Source organism: Myotis daubentonii, chromosome 2 (genome assembly GCF_963259705.1).
Source record: "Myotis daubentonii chromosome 2, mMyoDau2.1, whole genome shotgun sequence".
Lineage (NCBI taxonomy): Eukaryota > Metazoa > Chordata > Mammalia > Chiroptera > Vespertilionidae > Myotis > Myotis daubentonii.
Genome location: NC_081841.1, coordinates 213047382 through 213074700, shown reverse-complemented (window position 1 = coordinate 213074700; position 27319 = coordinate 213047382). Strand labels below are relative to the sequence as shown.

At 42.0% G+C, this 27319-nt stretch overlaps 2 protein-coding genes and 1 long non-coding RNA gene across 5 annotated transcripts in view; 1 reads left to right on the top strand and 2 right to left on the bottom strand.

Moving 5' to 3' along the window:
• Window positions 1–27319, top strand: part of LOC132228726 (cytochrome P450 4V2-like) — a 234889-nt gene that overhangs the window by 107938 nt on the left and 99632 nt on the right. The window lies entirely within an intron of this gene.
• Window positions 312–27319, bottom strand: LOC132228721 (cytochrome P450 4V2-like). 3 transcript variants are annotated; one of them, XM_059685628.1, is made up of 13 exons: window positions 26978–27108; window positions 19203–19430; window positions 18569–18681; window positions 17096–17181; window positions 16150–16340; window positions 15458–15527; window positions 14031–14157; window positions 11077–11262; window positions 7182–7284; window positions 2630–2764; window positions 2358–2537; window positions 445–767; window positions 312–413 (listed from the first exon to the last, which is right to left on the bottom strand). In XM_059685628.1, exons 3-12 carry the CDS (start codon window positions 18665–18667, stop codon window positions 595–597), a joined length of 1350 nt encoding a protein of 449 aa, XP_059541611.1. In that variant the 5' UTR covers window positions 18668–18681; window positions 19203–19430; window positions 26978–27108; the 3' UTR covers window positions 312–413; window positions 445–594. The 3 variants fall into 3 exon arrangements, with proteins under 3 accessions (XP_059541611.1, XP_059541610.1, XP_059541612.1); XM_059685627.1 differs by lacking the exon at window positions 19203–19430 and having other exon boundaries at window positions 26978–27316; XM_059685629.1 differs by lacking the exons at window positions 312–413; window positions 445–767; window positions 2358–2537; window positions 19203–19430 and adding an exon at window positions 5101–5147 and having other exon boundaries at window positions 2625–2764; window positions 26978–27319.
• LOC132228730 (uncharacterized) lies at window positions 25222–26971 on the bottom strand. The gene is made up of 2 exons (XR_009451423.1): window positions 26863–26971; window positions 25222–25835 (listed from the first exon to the last, which is right to left on the bottom strand). It is a non-coding gene; the product is annotated as an uncharacterized LOC132228730 (long non-coding RNA).

The following is a 27319-nucleotide window of genomic DNA, read 5'->3' as shown; positions in this document are numbered from 1 at the left end:
GTGAAGGCCATAAGTACACGGTTAGAGGGAAATAGGAACAGAACTTATGAGTCAACTTATAAATGATCTGCTCTCCTTAATAAAATCTGAAAAGTATCACCATAATTATTCTCATAACTGATGCCACTAATATAATTTTTAAAACCTAAGCTCAAGCCTAAGTGTTTAATTACCCTTTTCAAATTAAATGTATATGTATATATGTATATTTGTGTGCAACAAGAATACCTTAAAAAATTCTAGAACTTCAATTAACTTATATCCTTTGGGTCTGTCAATTCAAATTGAATTGGGCTATGGATTCCTCTGATGAGAAATGTATGTTTATTTGGGTACGGACATCAGTTAACTCACCTTTTGGGATCATGACCAAGGGTAAGATAATGGTGGTGATGAAAATATAAAAACTCTTCCTTTGGTGATGAAAATATAAAATATAGAAACATTGATATTACCTCTTCCCAAGGTAAGTGGGGTAAGAAAAAAATAGGTGTAGGGATTAAGAGTATTAAACTCATGATATACACATTGTAAATGCAAAGTTTCTCTTAAAGAAACACCTTATTCCTACTATGGCACAGCCCAATAATGGAGTTAGGATGCATCTACGTTTCTCCTCTTCAACTTGATCCAGATGCCATTAGTAGGACGAAGAATCAGCTCTCCTGCCAGACCAAGTTCTTCTCTTTTCTGGGTGGATTCTACCCAAAAATGCCTCAGGATCCATGAAAGAATGACCTTTTCTTCCATCATGGCAAACCTTTGACCTTCAAATTAATGTAAATAACATAACTTTAATTACAGATATATCTCAAATGGGAGTAAGAACAGGTTCTATTAGAGGGAGCCAATGATGTTAGATTTTCACAGTAGGCCCTGGGAGAACCAGTATCACTCAGAATGCTTCCTGATAATAAAGATCCTTGGGTGCCCTTGCCTGCTCCCACCCAGTGCATCTGAATACTCTGAAGCCAAGGAATCTAGCCCATGCAGCACCCAGGTGAATCCTGGGCTCATTGAAGCATGAGAACCACTGCTCTACAACGCTTTCATACTGGGCCTTTCATGCAGTTTACTGTAGAGTTACCGGGCCTCATTGTACCAATGCCTGCATTTACATAGATACAATGCCAGAGATACTAAAGCCAAAAGTGTGTATAATGCATGGTGATGTGCATTCATTTTTTTGAAGTACTTCTGCTGGTCCTATGGTGAGCATTCTCTGTTTTGGTTTTGAAAAAGGAATTCTTTTTTTTTTAATATTTTTTATTGATTTTTTACAGAGAGGAAGGGAGAGGGATAGAGTATTAGAAACATCGATGAGAGAGAAACATTGATCAGGTGCCTCCTGCACACTCCCTGCTGGGGATGTGCCTGCAACCAAGGTACATGCCCTTGACTGGAATCGAACCTGGGACCCTTGAGTCCGCAGGCCGATGCTCTATCCACTGAGCCAAACTGGTTTGGGCGAAAAAGGAATTATTAAAAACAATAAAAAGAAGGTTAAAGAAACTAACTGTTATGAATAAGCTTTCTACCATATAAAGTATATTCTACTTCAATCCAGAGATCTACATTTTAAAACTCTACCATGAAACTGGTTATGCTTTATGTTATGAGCTGAATGGTATTTCCCCCAAATTCATCTGCTGAATTCTTAACCCTCAGTACCTCAGAATGTGGCTGCATTAGGGGATAGGGCCCTTAAAGAGGTGATTAATATAAAATGAGGTCCTATGGATGTGCCCCAATGTAATCTGATTGAAATCTTTATGAAAAGAAGAGATCAATCCCTGGCTGGGTGGCTCAGTTGGTTGGTATGTCATCCCATTCACCTTAAGGTTGTGAGTTCAGTTCCATCAGGGCATAAACCTAGGTTGTGGGTTAGATTCCTGGTTAGGGCACATATGGGAGGCAACCAATCAATGTTTCTCTCACATCAATGTCTCCCTCTCTCTGAAAATCAATAAAAACATATCATTGATTGGGGATTAATTAAAAACACCCACACACAGACAGAGGAATAAACTATGTGAAGACACAGGGCGAAGACATCTATCTACAAGCCAAGGAGAGAGGCCTCAGAAGAAACCAGCCCTGCAGACACCTTGGACTTCTGGCCTCCAGATTTGTGGGAAAATTAAATTCTGTCATTTAAGCCACCCAGTCTGTGGTGCTTTGTTACAGCAGCCCTAGAAAACTGATATACTTTACGACAGTCTTAGTAAAGAGGGGAAAAAATAAAACAAGTTTTTTAACAGACTTGTATCTGAGACACTACATCTCAAAGACACTGTTGTGAGAAACCCCCTGCCATGTGCACCTGAAAGGTCAAACCGATTCTGATGGATACAAACCTATACAGTTTCTGGGTCCAGCAGAGAAGGGCACATATGCGTATGGATGGCGTCCCATTGAATTCTCGGGAAAGAACCGCTCTGGCTTGAACTCCTCAGGATCTGGGAAGTACCGTGGGTCTCTATGCAGTCCGTAGGGAATGATGAGTATTTGAGAGCCTTTCACGACGTTGTACCCCTCTGTCATGAGATAGTCGATATGTCATGAGAACAGAGCAAGACAGACACAGAAAAGTCCACTCTCCCCACTACTTTCATGAAAGAACTCTCACCAACATCACAATCTTCATTAAGTTCACGGGCAATAAAAGGCACAGAAGGAAAAATACGAAGGGTCTCCTTAATAACACACTCCAGATATTTAAGTTTCTTCAGGTCTTCTAAGGTAACAGGGCGATCAGAATTCCCTGATCAAAGTAAATACATGGAATAAAATAAATGAACTATTTGGGCTTAGAGGATAAGACATCAAAAAAGAATATATTATAACATCAATACACTGAATGTTAAATATCAACAGCAAAAGTAGAATTCTTAATAGTATAGATAATAAAATAAAATGAGACAATAATGCTAAGTAAAAAATCCACATCCAAAAGGTCACATGTTGTATCATTAAATTTGGAGGAAGTACTCAGGGAAGATAAATCCATAGAGACAGAGTGTAAATGAGGTGCTGCCAGCGGCTGGAGGAAGAGAAAATGGGCAGTGGCTGATTAATGGTGCAGGGTTTCCTTTTGGCTGCTGAAATGGGTTGGAATTAGATAGAGGTGACAGTTGCATAACATTGTGAATGCATGAAACTATAAGTTTAAAACGTTTAATTTTGAATTCTCAGAGCCTCCTCCAGAAGTGAATCTTCTCCTGGGTCAGATTCTTGGACTCTCCCCATAGCCTGGCCCCCAAACATAGCCAAACGCCCTGCATTCCCACCTAAAAAAAGAAATCCAAATGGCTTCTTGGACCTGCCAAGGGGAGAACATACACAGCAGGAAGCAACTGAACATACTGAGAAAGCAAAAAATGAGACAGACCAACTCAATGAACAAGCCAGTGAGAAGATTCTGAAGGCGGAGATATAGCAAATCCTGCCAACCACTGTTTCTCAGAAGAGGTAGGAATTGATGTCCCAAATCCCAACTTTTCGAGCAACAACATTTGCAACCATCTCTATGCCTGCACTGCTCGGGGAGACACATGGAAAGGCACTGTGTTATTTAATCAGAGTTGAAGTACAGAAATGAAAAGTAATACATCAGGTCACAGAACAGATTTTTATTGCGATGAAACCCTTCCTTGGAAAATAGTTGCACCCAAAGAATTTCATCTGAGTGCAAGCCGTGATGCATTTTCAAAGTCCACAAAATATCTGGAAAGGATTTGGTGAAATGTTCAAATCCAATGCAGGATAAAGCCAGCAGGAAGAGGCCGAGAAACAAAAATCTGGTTTATGGCCATTCTGATGCAGGTTCTGGTAAGTTGGGAGAGATCATTGAAGGTGGTATTGGCCAAAATCTAATTCAATATTACTTGCTTCCTGATATGGAAGATGAAGAAAGGGAAGGCGAAGAGAAGAAGATGATGACGGAGGGGGAGACGGAGAGGATTGAAAGCTACCAACAAAGAAGCTGATGAGGATGAAGGAGATGGTGACTAAAGAACACTGATGGATTCCAACCTTCTTTTTAAAAGTTTCTTCCAGTTACTGGGAGCACGTTACATTCTGGGTTTGTTTTGTTTTGTTTTGTTTTACTCTTAGGCTCAGTCATTCTGCTTTCGAAGTCTTTTCTCTCCCTTACATCTTGGTTCTCAACTTATTTGGAGGGAAATACCTTGAGCAGAATACAATGAGAAAAGAATGTCTAAGGCTTTGTCTTCCAAATTCACTTTTTTTTTTTACTCTTAAAAGTAATTTTATTTTTTCCATTGATTTTTATTTATTTTTCTTTATTGATTAAGGTATTATATATGTGTCCTTATCTCCCCATTGCCCCTGTATACCCCCTCTCCCCCCGCCCACTTATGCCCTCAGCCCCTGGTGTCTGTGTCCATTGGTTAGGCTAATATACATGCACACAAGTCGAAATTCACTTTTATCCCTTCCTGCCTCATCAAACACTTTATGGAATCAATGCCCCTGTGCTCTGTGGGAAATAAAACCTGCTTACCTGGCTCCGCTGGAGGCTGGTGGCTCAGCCTGCGCACTAGTGCACAGAATTCCAGCTTTTTTCCTCCCTTCTCTGTGCATTGAGCACACAGATTACACTGTGTCTCTGTGAATGTGAACAGTTAGCATTTACCAACATATACCTGTCTACTTTTGCTTGTATGGAACATTGTTTAAACTAAAAAAAAAAAAAAAAAATGGGTTTCCACAAGGTCAAAAGTAGATATAAGATGTTTGTGTTAGTTAAGCGGGCATTTTGACAACAAGGCTTCCCCTTTGGTGTGTTTGTGATGTTTAATGGACTCTCTTGCTGTTTAAGATGATACTTTTAAAATAAAATTCCCTTCTAATAATGGCCTGGGCTCTGCCACGCAATGGGACAATAGCGGACTTGCAGACTCTTATTTGGAACCATCATTCTCTATTGTAATTTTTTTCCTGTTTATTTAATCTTTTTTGTTTGTTTCACTGGAAAGAAAAGGTAATGCTCAATTTTAAACATTAAAAGTGTACCAGTTTCTTGTTATAATGAAACTAAATTTACCTCAGTAAAAAAAGAAAGAAATGAATACTTACATCTCAATATCCAAAGATCAGTTGCTCAAAAAGTTTTAGAACTAATACTGGAGATAGAAGAGAAGTGAGGCACAATTAGCAAAAGCATGGAAGCAGCAGAATAAAAATTCTAGTAAAAATGATGTCACTGATTATGTGAGATCCAAAAGCATTTGTGACACCTGCATTGGGCTAGAAATTGTAAAAAACACAAACGTGGGAACACATTCCAAAAGAACCTGGGTTTCTAGAACACCCAGTTTACCCACCAGAGGCAATCTGAGAGAAATTCAACTTGATACAGGAAAAATGAAATGATGACAGAAACAGAGCCCAGAAGTTTAGATCATCTCCAGTCTACAAAACGAAGTCTTCCCTCTTGGTATGAAAATCCAGTCCTCACACCATCTGGACATGAAATTACTTTTCCAACTTCTCCGTTCAATGAGTTCTAACAAATGTGAATTCCACCTGTCTTTTTTAAAAAAAAAATATATATATATATATATATATATATATATATATATATATATATATATATATATATTATTGAGTTTTTACAGAGAGGAAGGGAGAGGGATAGAGAGTTAGAAACATCAATGAGAGAGAAACATCGATCAGCTGCCTCCTGCACACCCCCTATTAGGGATGTGCCTGCAACCAAGGTACATGCCCTAAACAGGAATCGAACCTGGAACCCTTCCGTCCGCAGGCCGACGCTCTATCCACTGAGCAAAACCAGTTAGGGCTCCACCTGTCCTTTAATGCTTACTATTATCTTCCACCTTCTCCACTCTGCCATGGTGAAACTGGAGTTTCTCTTCATAGAATGTCTTCCACCTCCTCCTCTTTTCCTTTATTATTCCTTCCCCACTTTTGCACTAGGAAAATCCATCAGACACCACTGTGTTGGTTGGCGAACCCAACCTTTACCTTACTTTTCCCAGCCATGGGAAGCCATATGACATGACAACTAATTAAACAAAGGATTAAATTGATGGCCCAATGCATTTGTGATAGGCTGATCATGACCCACAAATATATCAGGTCATAATCCCTAGAACCTTTAAATATTACTTTTTTGGGGAGAAGGTGCTTTTGAAGATTTTATTACAGATCTTAAAAAGGAGAGATGATCATGATTATCCAGGTGGGCCATGAATGCCATTACAAATGTCATGATAAGAGAGAGCAGAAGGGGACTTGACACACACCCACAGAAGAGAAGATCATGTGAAGACGGAAACAGAGATGTGAATGATGTGGCCATAAGCCAAAGTATGTTGGCAATCACCAGAAGGAGTGGATTCTCCCCTCAGGCTTCCAAAAGTGCAGCCCTGCCAACACAATGATTTAACTCAGACACACTGATCTGGGCCTTCTGGTGTCCAGAACTGTAAGAATTTCTATTGTGCTAAGCCACGCAGTTTGCAGAATCGGTGACAGCAGTCAAAGGAGACTAATATTATCCTTCAGCTCCTCCTCCCCTCTCTTCGTGCCTTAAAGATAAACATGAAACCCAGAACCACAATCAAGAAAACAAAATCCACGATGATGAAAATGACAGAGAGAAAAAAGAGCAAGCCCCGGATTCTCCCAACATCCATATTGGCATCAGCCTAGGGCTCTTTACCTACAGGTACTGGTTGTACAAAAGAAATGTATGTCCCATCAGCTTAACCCACAGCAATCCTATATGGAACAGCTCTCCTTTACCCGCTAACCAGCTTCACCTCTCCTCTCTGCTCTCTGCTAGACCCTTCTTCCTCATATCGCCCAAGCACATGGCCATGACTTGATACTTTATACAGTGCCTGCTTAACCTATGAAGCGTGAGGTCCTTGAGGACAGTGACATATATCTGTGTAGCCCCCGCATCTAGGCCAGTGCAGTCACATGCCAAGCAATCAGCAAACACCCATAAACAAATGCAGGAGGTCTTACAAAGGACATTCAGCCTGGAAGGGGTCTCATATGGCAGCCATCCTGCTTATTACAGTGTCTTTAGAACAGGCCCGACTGCACATTTTTCATGAGCAAGACTGCCATTTGCTTCAGTGACTTGGGATCTTCTGTGAAAGTAGTTAAGGGGTCATACATACCAAACACTTCATCCAGTTCATTGCCCAATTTTTTCTGGACTTCTGGATAGCAACCCAGTAGGTACAAGGCCCAGTTTATTCCAGCTGCAGTTGTGTCATGGCCCTACAAATGTAAGAGAAAAAAGCAACAGCTTAGAAAACAGAGTTCTATTGAGAAGTTTAGGAATGCTAGCTCTATTTTGAATTGGCTCTGGATTTGACAGCTGTGACGTGACCCCAGACAGAACAAGTTAATTTTATACAGTATTTTACCTCGGTGGGGAACAAACCAATGAAACAATCCCTTCAAAGGGGATGCCTCTGGGTACAGGGACATTCAATACGACAGAGTCACATACTTGGTGAGAGTGGCTGGGCTGGGCTGACAGGAGGTATTCCAAGGGAACTCTGTGTGCTGGACAGTTTTTGAGGAAATAAAAGTGTGACTTTCCTGAGCCAAGTGGCCAGATCTGCACTTGTTCACTTTCTCCCATTTGTACGGTCGACTTTACCTGGACACCAGGCAGCACATGAGTGATTCTGAGCAACAGTCTCCACATCAAGAAGTTGATAAATACCCCAATTAAACCTTGCAGAGTTTGAGGGAAAATACCAAACATTTTGCAGAAATGAACTCAATTATTCTTCACAGAAAATCCATGGGAGCCCGGCCAGCGTGGCTCAGTGCTTGAGCATCAGCCTATGAACCAGGAGGTCATGGTTCGATTCCTGGTCACGACACATGCTGGGGTTGTGGGCTCAATCCCCACTAGGGGGCATGCAGGAGGCAGCCAATCAATGATTCTCTCTCCTCATTGATGTTTCTGTCTCTCCCTCTCCCTTCAATAAAAATACATTTCTCTGAAATCAATAAAAATACATGTTTTTAAAAAATCCCCATGGGATACTTCATACTGCTATTCACGTTTTAGAGATGACAAACTGAGCCCCAAATGATGCTTTCCCAGTGCCCAACAGCTTTATATAATCAATAAAATTATATATTTTTAAAACTTATCCTTTTTTTTGATGTGAAGACAAGAAATCTCTTTAGAATAACAAACTGGTTAAATGCTCTACTAGAAGGAGCTGGGAAGATGGTGTCTGGTAAGATGGAGGTGAGGGAGAGGGTGTGATTGAGTGATGAAGTGACAGGGGAGTGTGTGGATGTGTGCAGTGTGTGTGAATGAGTGAGAGACAGTTAAATCCAGCAGGAGTACCAGAGGCTGGCAGACCAGGCTCTCCTGGACAGGCCGCCTCTATCAGTGCTGCAGGCACTCCCCGGGCTGTGGGGCTCGAGAAGGGAGCCCATGCCATCTTGAAGGGGAGAGAAGCCTCCTCTAGGAATTCACCAGAACCACCACCCAGACTGGCCGTGGACACTGTTCGCAACCCTGCAACCACACCAGCCAAAGTTCTACTGCCTCACTGCAGACCTGCAGACCCTAGGACATCTACCTCCAAGGGTGCACAGATCCCGCAGCAGTAAGTGGGACTTCGCCCTCCCTGACTGCTGACCTCTGGACACTGCGGTCACACTGAACCAGTGAATGGGCACCCTGAGTCAGCCACCCTGGCAGAGAGTTCTCCGTTGCCTCGGTGTGCCACCACGGGGTACGCACGTATCCAAACAAGAATGCACAGTCCCAGCAGAAGAAACTCGGACTTCCCTATTCATGGCTGACTTCCCACAGACAGTGGTCATGTGGTTTCAGCACACAGGTCTCCTGAGTCCGCCACCCCAGCCGACAGCTTCCTGGTGCCTCTGTGAGCAGCTGCTGGGCACACTCCTATCCAATAAAGGGCAGAAGACCCTGGCTGCAGTACCTCAGACTTCGCCCTCCTCGATTGCTGACTTCCGGTCACCTCAGTCACACCAATCAAGTACACAGGCTCCCTGAGTCCACTGTCCCTCAGGCGGCTCCCAGATAACTCTCTGAGCCACCATAAGGCATGACCCTGGCTGCCAGAATCCAGTCCCTACAATAGCACTGCTCCAGGACACGGGCCCCAGCAGGTAACTACTAGGTTGCTCTGTAAGCCACTGCCGGGTGCTTGTATCCAACCAAGGGTGCACAGCTCCTGAATTAGAAACTGGGACTTCTCCCTTCCCGGGTCAGCAGCACACCACGATCATGCAGCTCCAACGTGTAGGCCCCATGAGCACACAGCTCCAGCATATGGCTCCTGGGCCCCTCTGTGAACTGCCATAGGGTGTGTGCCTATCCAAAGAAGGTCACATGGCTCCCAACACAGGATCCATGGCTGCCTACCTCTGGACACCTTGCTGAGTTACTAAGGACCCTCCTTGCCATACAAGGTCACACTGTTTTGGCCAAAGACTCCCAGATTCCCATTACCACAACTGCTGGCTCCAGAACACCCTTGTGATTCACAGAGGGAAATCACTTTGGCCAAAGTCCCACTGCCTCAACTGCAGACTATGGGACAGCCTCCCCGCACTGTCCCAGACTCTGGGACCCTCACAGTGAGTTACAGAGAGATGCTACCCCAGCAAGAGGCACACAACAGCAGCCAAAGTCACAATACCTGAGCCTCAGGCCCCAAGACCCCTTCCTCCAAAGCCCATGCACTCTGGGAACTCACAGTGAGCACATAACAGTGAGACCTCAGGCAACCCTTTCCACAAGACTGAAACCGCAATCACATCTACAACAGCTTGCACAACGAAACTGGGGGTGAGTCACATTGTCCATCTGTGATGAGATTACATCCATGAAAAATAAACTAACATTCAAGACCCAACTACATCAAGAGAACCCAAATAACACAAATAAGGGGCTCTGCTAGATCACCAAGCCCAGGAGATCTGAGAGACTGCACCACTGGGTTCCAAAAATCACCAACCACCCCCAACACAACCTGGGTAGCAAAGCAGTTGGATCTAAGACATAGAAACAAAACATTTCAGCAAAAAGTGGGAAGACATAAAAACAATCCCCAAAGGAAAGAAAAAAAGAAATCACCAGAAAGGGAATTAAATGATATGGAGGCAAGTAACTTGTCAGAGAAAGAATTCAGAGTGATGGTTATAAGAATGCTCAAACGTCTGGATCACCAATACACACAACTCAATGAGAATTATAAGAAGCTGAATAAGAATGTCACCAACATGAAAGGGAATCAAGAGGAAATGAGGAATGGCCTAGCTGCAATAAAGAACATAAAGGAAGGCTCCAATAGCAGACTAGAAAAGGCCGAGGACCACATCAGCAAATTAGAAAACAAGGTAGGAAAAAACACACAAACATAGCAGCAACTGGAAAGAAAACTTAAAAAGGAGGAGGAGAGCCTAAGGGAGCTTTGGGAGAACATGAAAGGAAAAAACACCTGCATAATAGGGGTGCCAGAAGGAGAGGAAGTGGAACAAGTAATAGAGAACCTGTTTGAAGAAATAATGACAGAAAACTTCCCTGATGTTGGGAAGAAAGAAAACCATACAAGTCTACAGCTTTTTCTGAAGAAGAAAGTTGATCTGGTATTTAATTAGGGTCTTGAACTTTGTAATTTCTAACTACAATATAATGACTCTTCATCAGTTATAACAAGCTACTTCAAAATGTGATCAGACTTTTAAAAAATGCTAAAAATGTTTTTAAAGAATTCCTATATATTATTTTTTCAGTTAAAAATAAATTGAGAACAGATCATCCCTTATACCAAGGATCCCAAAATATTTTAAAAGGTGGCTACAAATAATTCTTGCTATTTCATGTTATTTCTAATTTTACTATTAAATGCTTAAACATGTCTAAGTATTAGTGCTGGCTATTTCTTCATCCTTAGCATTTTCAACTCCCAAGATTAAAAAAAAAAAAATATTTTCTTGTTATGTAACAGGAACTGTAATTTATTAAATGATGATACCTGAGACTAACATGACAAGACAAAATACCTCAAACATGAAAGTGTCCACTTCTTCTCCAATAGCCTCCAGGCTTAGCTTGTTCCCTTCATCATCCATCACATTTAAAAGCAGGTCGAGAAAAGCCTTGCGTTTTCTTTTGGAGAGGGTCATGCCCTTGTCATCACTTTTACGTTCTTCATATCTTTTTATTTCATTGGCCCGTTCATTGATGACCTGTATGATTTAAATGATCACATGCTTTTGTGTAGAATTTGATATGGCCTAATAATCCATTGTTCTTTGAAAATATACCACCTTCTTTAACTGATTTCTTTTTCTAAGCCTTTCCTGTTGTCTCACTGAACAGGAACTTCGGTTTTTATGAAAATACAGTAAAGCTTTCTGTAAACATTTTTAGGGCGTTATTTGATAAGACTTTTAAAAACAAATTTAATGTCAGACAAATACATAATTCCCAAGGACTATGTTTGCAGCCTTTCCAACCTGGGAATAGAGTAGTAGTCTCCTGAATAGGGCTGCAGCGAGTTGAAAGAGCTCATGAGAAAAAGTTGGGTGGTGGAGAGAACACAAGTTATACTAATAAAACGGTAATATGCTAATTAGACTGGGGCAACTGGTCATCTTCCAGACATCTGACTTCCTTCCAAACAAAGCCATGGTTGTGGGGGCAGAGGCAGAGGCAGTTGGGGGTGATCAGGCAGGCAGGAGAGAGCAGTTAGGAGTGAGATCAGTCCGGCAGGGAAGGGGACTTGGGGGCAACCAGGCCTGCAGGGGAGGGCAGAGAAGGATGACCAGGCCCTGCAGGGGAGGGCAGTTGCGGGTAATTGGGCTGACAGGGGAGAGCTATTCGGGGCTTCCATGCTGGCAGGGGATAGTCAATGGGGTGACCTGGCCAGCAAGGCAGGGCAGTTGTGATGACCAAGTAGGCAGGGGAGGGCAGTTGGGGCAACCAGGCTGGCAAGGGAGGGCAGTTGGGGGCAACCAGGCCAGCATGTGAGGGCAGTTGGAAGCATTAGGCAGGCAGGCAGGCAGGCAGGTGAGTGGTTTGGAGCCAGTGGCCCTGGATTGCAAGAGGGATGGCTGACTGTGGAAATTGGGCCTAAACCGACAGTCGGACATCCCCTGATGGGTCCCGGATATGAAAGGGTGCAGGCCAGGCTGAGGGTCACCCCCTTGTGCACGAATTTCATGCAGTGAGCCTCTAGTCATTATATAATAGATTAATTATAGATCACTCTAATTACATGTTGTATTAGAGAAAAGAACCACGCCATATGCTTGCCGCTCCTTCTGCCTAGAATGCTCTTGCCTCAGAAGCCAGCATGACTAGCTTCCTCCCTAGTTTTAGATCTCCACTGCCCATTGTCACACTGTCAGGGTCACTGCTACCCTAGTCTCTAGCACTCACTCTCTTCCTAAGCCTACTTTACATTTTTTTTCATTTCACTTACTACCTGGCATTGTATTTGTTATTTAGTGACTTTCTCCTCCAACTTCAATGTAGCAGCAAATTTGACTTTATTCATTGATATAATTCCAACCTTCAGAATACTGCTTGGCATTGTTAATGAATAAAAGAATGAAAGCCCCTGAGCTTAATTTGGTTACACATTTCAACTTTCTCCTCCTTTTGGGCAATTGTCCAAACCTGCTTCTGCTCTGAATGAACAGATGCCAAGTTCCATAATGGCAAGCACCATGTCCTCTCTTTGATTCTTGGTGGAACCCCTAGTGCCTGGCACTCAGTGTGGAATGTACACTAATAAAAGAGAAATATGTAAATTGGTTGTCACTCCACTACACCCACCAGCCAATCAGGATGACTATGCAAAGACGGCGGGTTCATTTACATACACAGGCTCAAAGAGAAGACTGAAGGCTCCGAGCGAAGACTGAAGACAACTGAAGACTGAAGACTGAAGAGGCTTGGCTTCTCCGCTGCGGCTGGAGTGGAGAAGCCAAGCCTCGCTGCGGCCGGAGCAGAGAAGCCTAGCCTCGAGGCTTGGTTTCTCTGCTGCGGCAGTGCCAAAGGCCTGGGTCACGGGTGCCGGAGGAAAACTGGTGCCGGTAGCCAGGGGAAGGAAGGCCTATTGCGTGAATCTTTGAGCAACGGGCCTCTCGTTTTTTATATTAGCCATTCAATTTGGAATTCATTCATTACTGATACTGTTATTAATGCATGAAATTGGTAGACAAGTGTAATTATACCCATAAAATACAATCTGTTCACCATTCACCTATTGACAGGCAATTATGCTATACTCCATTGATAGCAGCTCACTCCAACATCTCATTCACTTAAGATCTAGGAACTCTAACCACTTGATCTGTTGGTAGAGGCAGTACCTCATTTTCAGGAAGCAATGCCATCATATTTTAAACTAAAATTACAGCAAAGGTTAAATATAATTACTTCAGCACTTTTATCAGTACACTTAAATTACAATGCATGCTTTTAATTAAAGTTTGACTTTTTCATAAACATACTTTTAACACAAAGACAGACTATATCAAGAACATTACTATTTCCTTGTCATTAGAATTTACATAGTAATATCTAGTTAATTTTTATCATTTCCAGTTTAAGATACTGCTATATATGCCCTTTGTTTTGGAAAACTATTGCCTATCCAAACATTTTTCAGAATATTCTTATATCACAGTTCCCTGTGTCTTCATTTTCTTAGTATAGCACCCATTTTGTTAATACACTATCATAGCTCATATCACATTTTGAAATTATTTATTTATGGACAACCTCCCCAGTAGACTAACCTCCCCCAGTAGAGAACATTAACTACTGGGTATGTTAACAAACATAGGAGTCATGCACTTATAAAAGTTCTAGAAAGTGATAGTGGTAGGGGTTGCACAAAATTGTTAATGCCCCTAATGCCACTGAATGGCAAACTTAAAATGGATATTATGATAAATTTTATGTTATGTATGTTTGATCACAATAAAACAAAATGAGAACTTACATTGGTGGTAAAATTATGTAAGATCTTTAGGTTCCTTTTGTGGTCCCTTCCTTCCTTAAACAAAAGGTACAAAATGTCATGCCAGAACCAAATCGTCTTCATTCTTCGATGTATCAAATCACTCATCCTATAAACAGGTTGCAAATGTATCAGCTGATATATCAAAAACATGCATTGCTTGTGTACCTATTTGGTGCCTGGTCTCAATGAGGGTAATACGTGGCAACAATGATAATTCATCTTAGCAGCTACTAAGAGCTCTATGCTCAACAATGAAGGCATGGGTTATTACACATCCTAGGAAGCTTAAAAATTAAATGGGTCCTATAGAGGAATGAAGAATCCATTACAAAACACCTTACTAGATGGACATCTGACCTCTCCTTCTATTTCTCCAGGAAGAGTTCCAGACCTCCCCGAGCTGCCTGTAGCTCTTATACCACAGGGTGGGATGAAATCTGCCTGTTTAATGTCCACGCATTTGCTTGATCACTCCTCTGGCTATCCTATTCTCCAGGAAAGTGCCCCTCTGTCACATCCCTGTCCCAAGTCCCTCCCTCAACATTTCCAGTGATGGAGCAGAAAGACCTAGACATGATCTCCTCCTTTGAGAGCAGCTTACAGGTCAATTCTGCAGAGCGGCCTTTCCTGGTCACTCAATCTGTGAGCCCTATTGCTGTTTTCTTCTCGAATATCAATCAACTTAATTTTTTCTTTGAAGCAATTATTACAGTTTATACATTTATACGTATTTGTTTTGATGCTTGTCTCCCTGTTTTTCTGTTCTGTGGACCACTATAAAACTAGTCAGTATCCTGTGTGATGAATAGCAGATTATATATGCTAATATCTGTTAACATGAAATGGGCAGTGGACTTAAAGACAGAATTCCTTGATCAAACCCTGGCCCTGCCCCTTAATAGTTGAATAATCTCAAGCAATTTTTCAAAGTAAATACGACTATTTCAATTAAAAAATAACACACACTAAGTGCAGAAAATATGGGGAGAGAGAATTAATAACAATATAAAAAACAAGAAAGAGGAGCATATAACACAAAATAATAATCACAGCTAACATTCTGGAATAATATCTACAAGTTATTTTTAATGAAAATGTTTTATACCTAGTGGTTATCATGCTAAAAATATTGTTTTTATCTTTATTTTATCAATATGCATCATAATGTAATTTTTCAATATATCATAAAATAATCATTTAAAATTATACCATAGCCTGGGTGTGCCATAATTTATAAAATAAACCCTCTACTGTTAAAATACATGCTTAAATGATTAGGTTAATTTTTAATGCAATATTTCATTGTGAAACAATGAAAAAGATACAACACACAAAAAACTATTAGCGATATTTTTAAAGCTTGAATCAATAACAATTTAAAACACAATTAGAAGGGCTCTGTTTACCTATAAACTGCACGGACATACTCAGAATCATCATGAGTCTGAGCATCAATATTCTTGCCCATAGCCGTTTCTGCAAAATATGGGTGAGAAGCAACCATTCAATTCATGCACATGCCTTGTGTTTATTTTCCAGTGGCAAACACTTCAAAAAGGACATAAATTCTTATATATTTTAGAATTGTTCCTGTCCCCTTTCACTCTTGCAACTTCATTTCTCCTACTCCCTGTTCATGCTCCTTCTTCCCTCCAACCTTCCTGGCAGGTTGGTTCTGCTCCAAGCCCTGGCAGTGGGTACTGCTTCTCAGGAGCCTAATTTAGCGGAAGGACCAGTCCAAAGAAGCCAATAACCTTTCTAGCCCCTTCATTTGCCTTCCCAGTGAAATGTTATTTTCTATTTGGGCCATTTTACGTTTACACCATAGCTCAGTGATGGCGAAGCTTTTGAGCTCAGTGTGTCAGCATTTTGAAAAACCCTAACTTAAATCTGGAGCTGTGTCACATGTAGAAATTTTTTGATATTTGCAACCATAGTAAAACAAAGATTTATATTTTTGATATTTATTTTATGTATTTAAATGCCATTTAACAAAGAAAAATCAACCAAAAAAATGAGTTCGCATGTCACCTCTGACACGCTTGTCATAGGTTCGCCATCACTGCCATAGCTCTACAAACAAATCAGTGAGACTTACCACAGATTATATCTAAGGCACAAAGAGTGATGTAAAAAAAGCAGTTAAACTTTTCTCCGTCAACATGTTTTTCAAGCTTATTAACCAATATGTTGGCTTGTTCATTCATGACATCTAAGAAGTCTTCCAGAATGGTAAAATGGAAAGTGGGTGTTAACATTTTTCTCCTGGAGCGCCATTTGTTTCCAGTACTAGAAATACAAGACATGGTTACAAAGAAGAGAAAATCAACATGCAAAGCAAGTAACGCCTAGTCAAGACAACAAATTCTTCTTAATCTACAGATTCTCATATGCTTTGGTCAGAATGTCAAGGGGAGATTCATATACAGTACAGAATGGGCATATTTTAGATATCCTTCTATATTACTAATATGTAAAAGAGCATTTATCAAAACTGAAAATTTTAAGAACTTCACTAAATTTCTAAGTTCTGAGTTTCCAAAAATGACAAATTTCCCCCCTTTATCCAACCTTAACCCTCTGAAGATCCAGGAGCTCCATGAGTCTACTTGGATCTCTAACATCTTCAAAGTCTCCAAAGTCCCCACCGAAGTCCTGCTTCCTCTTTCTCAGTTGATGGGGTCCTGTTGCTGGATGGCAGCTCAAGGACTGAGGTTACTGTGCTCCAGTTACTTCTCTGAGGATGACTGCCTGTTTCATTGAATTTTCAAGATTTCCCTGCTCAAAACTCCCCTGTGCCATGCTCCATTTCTACATTGGGACTTTCTAACTCTCCTTGGAACACTGGTGATCAGCATTATTGAATACCATGGCTGGAGATTACTCTACACCCTCGGTTCCTGTCTCTCAGAGGTCCATTATCACCCAACCTTTTCAGCTTCTCCCTACTACCCGACTGCACATTCTTGCTATAGGAAAAGTACCTTGTGTCAATGCCTGACATGTTACGCACAAGACAGCTTTACTGATTTACACTGATTTACCTGGTAAGAAGTCCTAGGCCAAGCCATGGTTGTAGGAATGTGTACAGATAAGACTTGTCAATTTGCTTTGAGCTAGTTAAAATTACCTTAGAAAGAGAGAAAAGAAAAATGAGAGCTAGAGATATGAACGCAACCATAATTATAAGAATACTGGGCTAGAACACAACTACTTTCCAAAGTAACATTTCATAACAATTACTTCTTGGTGGTTCATTTTCATTACTATGACTCAAAGAAATGCGATTAGAGTTTGGAGCATACCACTGTCTCTCACTCTTGGAGACTAGCTGGAGTTGACTGAAAGGAAAATGTCCAAGATACTTCCCTGAGTCCTGCCATGAATTAGGAGCCAAGTGCAGTTGTTTATTGAGGGTAAGACTGAGGGAAGAGAAGGTGGGTGAAGCAAACGATGAGCACATTTAGGGAGGTGGAAATCACAAGTTCATGATCAGGTATTTGGAGTCATTCAAGTTGACATAATCTGAAAGCAGGTATGAAGCTCAGGATTATAGCTTATACTAGGTACACATTTGAATGTCTCCAGGATATAAGTAGCATTGGGAACTATGGGTATAATTAGGTTGCCTGCAGCCAAAGTAGAGGAAAAGGGACGAGCATATGCACAAAATGCTTCTCAGGATCTTGCTGCAGTTCCCTACTTTGGACAGATTTCTATGCACATGTACTAAGCCCACTTACACTAGGCCAGCAATGGCTGACATCCCACTTGTGGCCTCTCGCTATCTCCTCTGGACCGGTACATTGGGCAGTGTGGTGCCAGAGACACTCTATCAGTTTTACCACATTGAGTAAGAAAGATGTATCCAAGCCCAGCAACCCTAGGAAATACTGCTGTTAATTTTTCTCCATGAAGAGAAAGTCTGTTTTTCCCATTTTTACTTCCTGACACAAAGCCTTTGTCATCAAATCATAAGATAATACTCCCAATGTCATGATAATAACTAAAAGAAAGGTAAACAATTTTTTAGGCGTAATTTCAATAGAGTTTATTAACAACATCTTTCCCATCAATACCACATTAGTGTTCTCTTTTCAAAAATTAACTTGAAATCATAAAAGTATAATGGATACTCTGAGCCTCTTAAGGGAAACACTTAAATTTTATTAGTCTTATAATTTTGCAATCTTAAAACAGTGCCTGGGAGATGATATGAGCTCACCTTGTAGAATAATCTATTTATGGGTCTGTTCTATTGAAGAGTTCCCAAAAAAGGAGGACAAATATATTACTTGATACCAAATGCGTATAGACATGTAGAAGCTGCTACTCTTCTCAGAACTCACACTATATCAGGAAAGCATTAAATGGCACCTTCACAGCCTTAGAAATTTAATGGAATCCTCATTGTACTGAATTCAATTAAATATAAGGACATATATTTGCTGTTTATTCTGATGAGATTCTCACACCATCAAACAGTGAAACATTGACCCCAGTCACCATGAACTCACCTCTACAGTTTCGGCCTTAAACATGGCTATTACTGGTACTGTGCCAAGCCAGACTTTTAGCATTGGCACATGTCTGTTGCGTCCTGTGTGATAAATCATCTGCTGGAAAAACTCTAGAAAATAATCAATTTTAAATAAATTCCTTACTTTGTCTTTTTGGGTTTTTTACTGTTTTCACTTTGGGCAACTGACTCAATTTCTCCCAGATCTTTCACACCTTGAAGCTAAACCACACAGTTGTCCTTACTAAATTATTAATGAATGAATTATGAGGCTAATTTAATTATGAATGATATATATGCAACAACCTGGTTAACTGAGAAATGCCAAGCACTGTGGATGTTTGTGGTGGCCTTATGACATGCCTTCCCCAAGGACACTGAGGTTGTTCAGTTTCTCCTGACCTGCACAGGCTACTCTTCTGTAGAAAGGGAAACCTGTCCCCTCTCTCCAACCCTGGTAGATAGATGCTCCCTTTTACCCTCTCTAAAACAGTATTTAAGTTCCTCAGCAAATTGAGATTAGAGCTAAGATATGATCCAGCCATTCCTCTTCTGGGTATTTATCTGAAGAACATGAAAACACTAATTCAAAATGATATATGCACCCCAATGTTAACTGCAGCATAACTTACAATAGCCAGGATATGGAAGCAACCTTAGGTGTCCATCAATGGATGAATGGATAAAGAAGATGTGATCATATTGGCCCAGCTGGCATGACTGTGTAGTTGAGGATTGACCCAGTCAGGACATATGCCTGCGTTGCAGGCTCGACCCGCAGTGTAGGGCATGCAGAAGGCAGCCAATTGACGATTCTCTCTCATTACTGATGTTTCTCTCTCTCCCCTCTCCCTTCCACTCTGAAATTAATAAAAAAACATATATTTTTTAAAAGATAAAATATTGTCATTTGTGATAACATGAATGGATCTTACGGGTATTATGGTAAGTGAAATAAGCCAGACAGACAAGGACAAAAACAGTATGATTTAACTCATATGTAAAATATATTAAAAAAGTAATAAATAAACAAATATAACAAAATAAAAACAAGTTCAAGGATACAGACAACAGAATAGTGGTTACAGAGGAGAAAGAGAGTGGAGAGAGGGCAAAGTAGGTAAAGGGGTTAAACAAATGGAAATAGATGGAAACTAGACTTTTGGTTGTGAGCACCCAAATGAGTATACAGACATCAAATTATACTACTGTACACCTGAAATTTAGATGTTATTAACCAATGTTACCTAAATAAAAAAATAATTTAAAAAAACTCTTCTGTTTTACTAATTCTTCAACTTCTCAAATGTCTCAGGGGCTCTACAGAACCTCTTCTCTTTGTATTAAACTCTTATTCATAGTGCTTTTTGTCTAATAAAACTCACTTATTCTTCAAGTGTCACCTAAATGTGATTTTGCTGCGAAGTCTTCTCTGATATTCTAAACAAGATTTCTGGTCATATAACTTCCCAGGTTGGCTCCCATTCCTAGTACGGGCACCAGATCTCAGTATTTCTAAATACTGTCCTACAATAAAATAAACCAGTTCTCCTTGGAGAAGTCATTGATTTTAGGGACAAGGCAGAGAAAAATACCAGAAGAATGGAATATATTATGGTGGTAGAAAATAAGGAAGTGCTCAAAAAAATGAGGAGGCCATGTTGAAACACCAAGCAGCCAACCTGAAAAGCTCCTAATGCTCCAAACAGAAACAATTTGTGCAACAGAATAAGTAATGATAGAATTAGTTTGTATCACTTCTCTAGCCAATATCTTATAGTTTTCAGCGTACAGGACTTTCACCTTGGTTAAATTTATTCCTAGGTGTTTTATTCCTTTTGATTCAATTGTAAATGGGGCTGTTTCCTTAATTTCTCTTCCTGGTAGTCCATTGATAGCATAAAGAAATGCAAGTGATTTTTGTATATTGATTCTATATCCTGCAACTTTACTAAATTTATTTATTAATTCTAACATTTTTGGGGGGTGGAGTATCTAGGGTTTCCTATATGAACAATCATGTCGTCTGCATTCTTTTTCTTGGCCAAATGTTCTGACTGGGAGCTATAATACTATGTTGAATAAAATCGTGAGAGTGAGCATCCTTGTCTTCCTGATTTTAGAGGAAAAGCTTTCAACATCACATATGGTGTCACTGCCAAAAATGCATAACCTCACCCTAACCAGTTTGGCTCAGTGGATAGAGCATCGGCCTGTGGACTGAAAGGTCCCAGGTTCGATTCCGGTCAAGGGCATGTACCTTGGTTGCAGGCACATCCCCAGTAGGGGGTGTGCAAGAAGCAGCTGATCGATGTTCCTCTCTCATTGATGTTTCTAACTCTTTATCCCTCTCCCTTCCTCTCTGTAAAAAATCAATAAAATATATTTTTTAAAAATCTTTTTTAAAAATGCATAACTTCAATGAAACTATGAAAAAATAACAGACAAACCCAAACTGAGAGTGATTCTACAAAATACCTGTCTCAGAAAATGTCAAGGTCTTGATGTGTGTGGAAAGACATATAAACGATCACAGATTAGAAAAAGTTGATATTGAAGAACATAACACAAGGAAGCACAACTCCTATATGCCAGGTGAGATTTTGAACTGAGTCATGGAACAGAAAAAGAACTCTAGTCAGTGTTGTAAAATTCAAATAAGGGCTGTAGTATTGTTAAGAACATTGGACAAATAATAATGGTCTAGTTTGATAATGATACTAATTCTGTGAAATAACACCATCAGAGGAGGCTTGCTGGGTATATGGCATATGCGAACTCTATATTATTTTTACAACTTTCCTGTAGTTCTAATATTATTTGAATAAATAAAAGTTTATAAAGAAGGAGAGTTTTATTATTCTGAAGCTGAAGAATAAAAAGCAAGCTGGAGTAAGATTTTAAAATATTTTGCTAGTAGAAGAGAAACACATACACACAGTATCTATATAGATAAAAGCCTAATATGCAAAGTGTCCCCTCGGGAGTTTGACCACCTGGGAGTTCCATTGCTTGCTCTGACATGTGCTGACCACCAGGAGGCGGTGCAGAATGAAGGAAGGCCCTGGTCGGCAGCCAGCCACTGCTAGGGACCCTACCCATGCACGAATTTCATACACTGGGATTTTAGTCTATATAATAAAGAGGTAATATGCTAATTTCTCCATTAAGGTATTCCAGTCTGTGACCAGGGCCAGGAGTAGGAATTCCACCCCCAGCGCTAACATCACACTGCCTGCATGATCCCTGGTCAGCATTGGAATGATGCTGCGGGGGGGCTGGGCTTGACGGGGGACTTAAAGCCACGGCCCCCACCCTGCATCGCTTGATGGGGGACCTCAGGCCACACCCCCTGCCCCAGCTCTGGGCCGGGAGACCTCAGACTGCGCTCCCCACCCGGGTGCCAGGTTGGCAGACTTCAGACTGTGACCCCACCCAGTGGGTCTTGACGGGGTAACTCAGGCCATGCCCCACTCCTGGCGGGGCTTGACGGGGGACCTCTGCCCCATCTCAGGGCCAGAAGACCTCAGACTGTGCCCCAGCCCAGTGCCGGGATGGGAGAACTCATGCTGTGCCCCCTGCCTAGCGGGTCTTGATGGGAGAACTCAGGTTGCGCCCCTTGGCCGGTGGGGCTTGCCAGGGTACCTCAAGCCACACCCCTTCCCCAGCTCCGGGCCGGGAGACCTCAAACCATGCCCCCAACTCCAATGCCAGGTCAGGAGACCTCAGGCTGTGCCTCCCTGCCCCAACACAGGGCCGGGGACCTCAGGCCGCACCCCCCGCCCAGCGGGGCTTCACAGGGACCTCAGGCCATGACCTTCACTAAGCAGGGCTTGATGGGGGAACTCAGGCAGCACGCTCACCCCAGCGCCAGGCCGGGGGACTTGAGGCTGTGCCTACTCCCCGGAGGGGCTGATGGGGGTGGGGCAGGCCTGGTCTAGGTCTCACCCAATGGGGGTGAGGCCAGCCAGGTCTGGGTATCCTGCGATTTCAAAGTGGGTGAGGATGGTGGGCGGGGACTTGACTCTAGGACCCGTGGCACGCCCCAGACTCTGACAGGAGGGAGATTTTATATACATTTTACTAATTATCTTTCATCTCTGACACCTCTACTATAGAGAAAGGGCAAATAGCAATATTAAAATATTTCTTATCATTAATTCTCTTTTAATGTGCATGAATTTTGTGCACCAGGCCACTAGTATATAAATAATAGGCTATGTCCACATTTCCTTGGATAAAGGAAAAAGTTTAGTTTCGGAATGTGACAAAAATGTGGAATAAATGTCATAGTGAATATAAGAAAGAATCATTAAGCTAAAAAGAATTACTGAGAAGCAATGAGGAAAATGTAGGAATTAGATAGGGAAAGTTGGTAATCAATCAAATCAGTTTCCTATGACATGTCCAGATATAAGAATGTATATGACAGAAGTACCTTACTTCTTCTTGAAAACACAACATGCTCACTCATGCATTACACAGGCAAGGAAAGTGTACCACCGAAGGACCAGATCCCTACTCCAAAGGAATTTATAATCAGAGGAGATGGTCACTGTGGTACAAATCACAGTAACAGATCAGATGAAATGGGCGTTAAATTAGAAGTTTAAGTCTGAGGAGTTATCGATTTTCATTGAAAGGACTGGAGAAATTTCAAGAAAGAGATGGCATTTGAGAATAAAAGAATGAGTTGGCTTTTTATAGGAAGAAACGGGAAGTTAGGATAAACCAAGTATCAGAAATAGCAGAGCAGAGGCAGGGAGGTCTGAAAATTGCCTATAGGTTTAGCCAAAGCACAGGATGGGGATGAGAACATTGATAGATGAGCTTGGAGTGTTGGATGGCTAAAGAAGTTGGATTTTCCTTTATAGTCTCTAGGCAGTATCTGAAAGTTCCTGATGAGTGCTAGAACCACAGAGTTATATTTTAGGACAATAACACTGAGGTGAGTGGGATCTGTGAAGAACTTGGTATTCCGAGGCCACAGGAAGCTTCTGGGGGTGGGAAAAAGACGGGGATTCGATGCAGCAAATGTTAGGGGCCCTGGTCCTGCTTCATGGCTGGTCCTTATAGTGGGTGTGGGGAAATGGTGACCAGTAATCCCAACAACACTGAAGTAGGGAGGAAAGTTTGGGAGTTAACACTTTCTGTATTGAAATCCCTGAGGCTCCATCTGGGGAATGCAGCCCAGCATTCAGAAAGGTGAAACATGACAAAACTCTGGGTCAGGTCAGGAAACACTAAATTGGTGACTGCAACCCAGAGGTGGGGGTTGGGTGGGGTGGGGGAACACAGTGACTAAAGGATTGGGGTACAGGGTCCAGCCCTCAGAGAAAAGACCTGGCAATGGTTAGACAGAGCCCAAGTCAAACAACATGAGGTCAGAGGAGGACTGACTTTCTAATTAGGTTAGGAAATGAGGCACTCTCCTGAGATTGCTGGCAAAATCCAGGGAGGGAGGGATAAGGAGAGCTGACTAGCTGGGAGGCATGTGGTACCCAGGCTTCTTCTAGGCAAAGGGAATGCCCCCTTGACAGCAGCGGGACTAATGCCCACAGCACTGTGAGGCTACTAATACAGACCGCACCTGAGATTTTGACGGGTTGTTTAACAAGGGAATTTGGGCCCCATGGACAGATCGACATGGCATAGAAAAACAACTATTAAACTTCTCAGCTCTTTTTCGTGCCAAGAAATGTTCACATACTCACCTCTCCCTGCTCCTTCTCCCATCTCAGCTTCCCCCACCCCTGGGCTTCAGGGCAAGCTGCTCAAAGTGCAGCGGGAGGGAGGCTAAAGCGCGGGGATGTCCATTGCATGTGATACTGAATAAACAGTAGTAACTGTTTAAAGCGTTTGCACATTTGGGCCCCTCAAAACCTAATAATGAATCTTCTAAAATGGCTCACATTCATCCTGTCATATTTATTTGCTGTGGAAGGTAAGTTAACATCAGACCAGAGCTAAAGGTTTTCCATGCCTTATGTCTTTTATGCCTCACCACAGTCAGATGAGAAGCACTGTTACAGAAGTTAGTGAACGACTGAGGAAGTTGTGCACAGCTAAGTAGTTGCACAATATCACAGCGCTGCTAAATATAGGCCTGGCTTAGTACCCGAGGCACCCAGACACACAATGTGCCATCTTCACCATTACATCACGCCCATTCAAAATGCCTTCCAGTCAAACCATTGGCTAAATTGTTGTAAAAAGAGCTAGGTCAAATCAACAGTGTCAAATATATGTAGCATGGCCATAAACATTGCCTTGGTCTGGTCTGACAGAGACAGGGAAATCAAAATCCATGGTTTGAAGGCCTCAGGTGGGCCCAATGGCAGGGAGCAGCTGGGGAAGACAGGTGTTGACAAAAAGGACTGAAAAAGCAAAAGATAGAGTTCAACAGCCTAGTTGGAAGTCCATTGCAATTCTCCAGGTGAGACTTCTGGGGCCAGAATGTGGATGGTGGCCACACAATGAAAGGCACAGCCTCTTGTACAAGACACAAGGGTGTTGAGGGTGGGGAATATACCTTTAAATGTTGTGCTATGCCCAATTTTGCTGAGCTCAATGCTGGGCACAAAGGAGGGCCTCAAATAAGTGCATGATTGACAATGAAAAAATGGACTCAAACCAAGTTCTGGACAATGGTCTAGAAAATGTAGGCATTAAATTTAATCCTGAAAGTAACTGTAATATGGTGACGTTTACAGGTAAAGGGTAACACACTCTAACTTAAAGAGTTTTAAACAACTTGTCAAAGTCAAGCAATTTGGTTACAAGCAGAAAGGGAGCAAAGTGGTTGTTGATGCATTAAAAAGTCCCCTTGAGAAAGATAATGTGTTACCATGCTCTCCTCTCCAGAAGTAAGTATAAGGAGAATTACTTAAAATAATCCAATAACTAACAGTTTGTTTTGAAATGGATCTTATTCACTAGAGATTTCAATTCTTAGAAAAATTCCCCCAAAAGACTATGATGAGATTTCTTAAGTATATGGTTTCCTGTTGAGGAGGAGGGGTCTATATTTCTACACCATTATTTTTAATATTATAAAGCCTTTGGGTAGAAGGGAAGATTAGCTCTGCCTTTAGTGTTTGCCATGATGATTTTTACAAATGTAGTTTTCATATATCAAAATCTGCTGTATCACTTGCAGCATTAGTTGCATTGATCTCTGGTTGGTTAAAAGTTTACTGGGATTTCTTCTGCCAGAAACACTTTCTGTATTTTGGTAACACTCTCCCATGAGGCCTCATGTATTCCTGTGAAGTTGAAATGACAGCATTATTTTTACTTGGAGAAAGGAAAGTGGAAAAGAAATAATCCTTTAAGCTTTGGAATTGATGTTCAGTCTATAAAACGTCTTCAGTTAAACTGAGGGCTGATTGGATTCTAGTTCTGGGCTCATTTTAAAATATGTCATTTGGGGCAAATCTTTTCAGTTCTGGGCATCTCAACTTATCCAGCCACGAAGATCAAGTGCTAAGATCTAACTCACCCTCCCTCATGGGGCATCTAAACACCAGGGACTTTTAGGAGCTTTCTAACTTAAAGTGACCCCTTTACCCCTATCATAACATAACATAAAGGCTATCAGCTTCAAAAGATGATTTCAATAAAAAACCAATTCACTCCTTAACAAATAGGATTTCTGAAAGTTGCTGTATGACTTATGGGACAGGCCTTGGTGAATAACATCATAATTCATGTTGGTATGTAACCTCCTTAGAAGGGCCAAGGAGAAATAAAGTTGTGGTCAAGTCTTGTGATTTCTGCAGGGAGAAGCTCTGCTCTCAAGTGCATTTTTGTCCCTTATTTTGGAGAGAGAGAGAGAGAGAGACTAAGTTATAAGTTGTGTCTTCCTTTAGGACTTTAACAGTAAAGACAGAAGAAAAACAGGCGGTATTTGTTGTTGTTTTTCTTATTAAATATATTTTTATTGATTTCAGAGAGGAAGGGAGAGGGAGACATGGAGACATCAGTGATGAGAGAGAATCATTAATCAGCTGCCTCCTGCATGACCCCCACTGGAGATGGAGCCTGAAACCCATGCATATGCCCTTGAAGGGAATCAAACCAGTGACTCTTCAGTCCACAGTCAAAAGCTCTATCCACTGAGCCAAGGAAGCTAGAGATACAGGCGGTGTTTTCAGATAACAGCAGCCAGGCGTTGGGAAAATGAGAAGAGAAAAGGCAGGGCGGGAGTTTAGTAACACTGCACTTATGTGTAATGAAAACTAGAGAGAACTGGGAACCCATTATCCAGGGGGTGATAGAGTCGCCCCTCACCCAGCAGCCTGCAGCTCCAGTCCTGCTGCTCCAGGCGGGGAAGCGGGCGGTTCCCTGCAAGGGGCCCCACAGCCCGTGGCGGGGATGCAGCTGGCCCGGGCGCGCAGTCCCTTACCTTTCCCTCCTCGCTCCAGGATCAGCACGTGTCCCAGGAAGGGGTAGGCGCCCGGAATGGTGGGGATGGGCCTCATTTGCAGCCAGTTATGCGCGTGCCTCGCCATCATCTGCAGGAAGCTCAGGATGAGGGTGGCGGCCGCCAGGGAGACGGCGCTGAGCGCGCCCCAGAGCAGCAGCTTCTGCCCGACGTGCACCAGCCAGACGGCCACCATCGCGCCAGCGGACGGCTCCGCGGGGACTGAGACCCTGAACCTTGGGGCCCGGTCCTTGGGGCCAGGGTGTGTTCCAGCCCCTGCCTTTCAAGTGCGGGGCCTGGGAGGAGTCCCGACATTCCCAGGGG

Excerpts from the sequence above, each read along its gene's own strand:
- LOC132228721 (XM_059685627.1), bottom strand. The coding sequence starts at position 27,191 with ATGGTGGCCGTCTGGCTGGTGCACGTCGGGCAGAAGCTGCTGCTCTGG. Across the intron at positions 18,682-26,977 it reads CCTGGAGCGAGGAGGGAAAG|AGTTTTTCCAGCAGATGATT; the intron begins GTAAGGGACTGC and ends ATTATTTTCTAG. Across the intron at positions 17,182-18,568 it reads TTAAGGCCGAAACTGTAGAG|GTAATTTTAACTAGCTCAAA; the intron begins GTGAGTTCATGG and ends TCTCTTTCTAAG.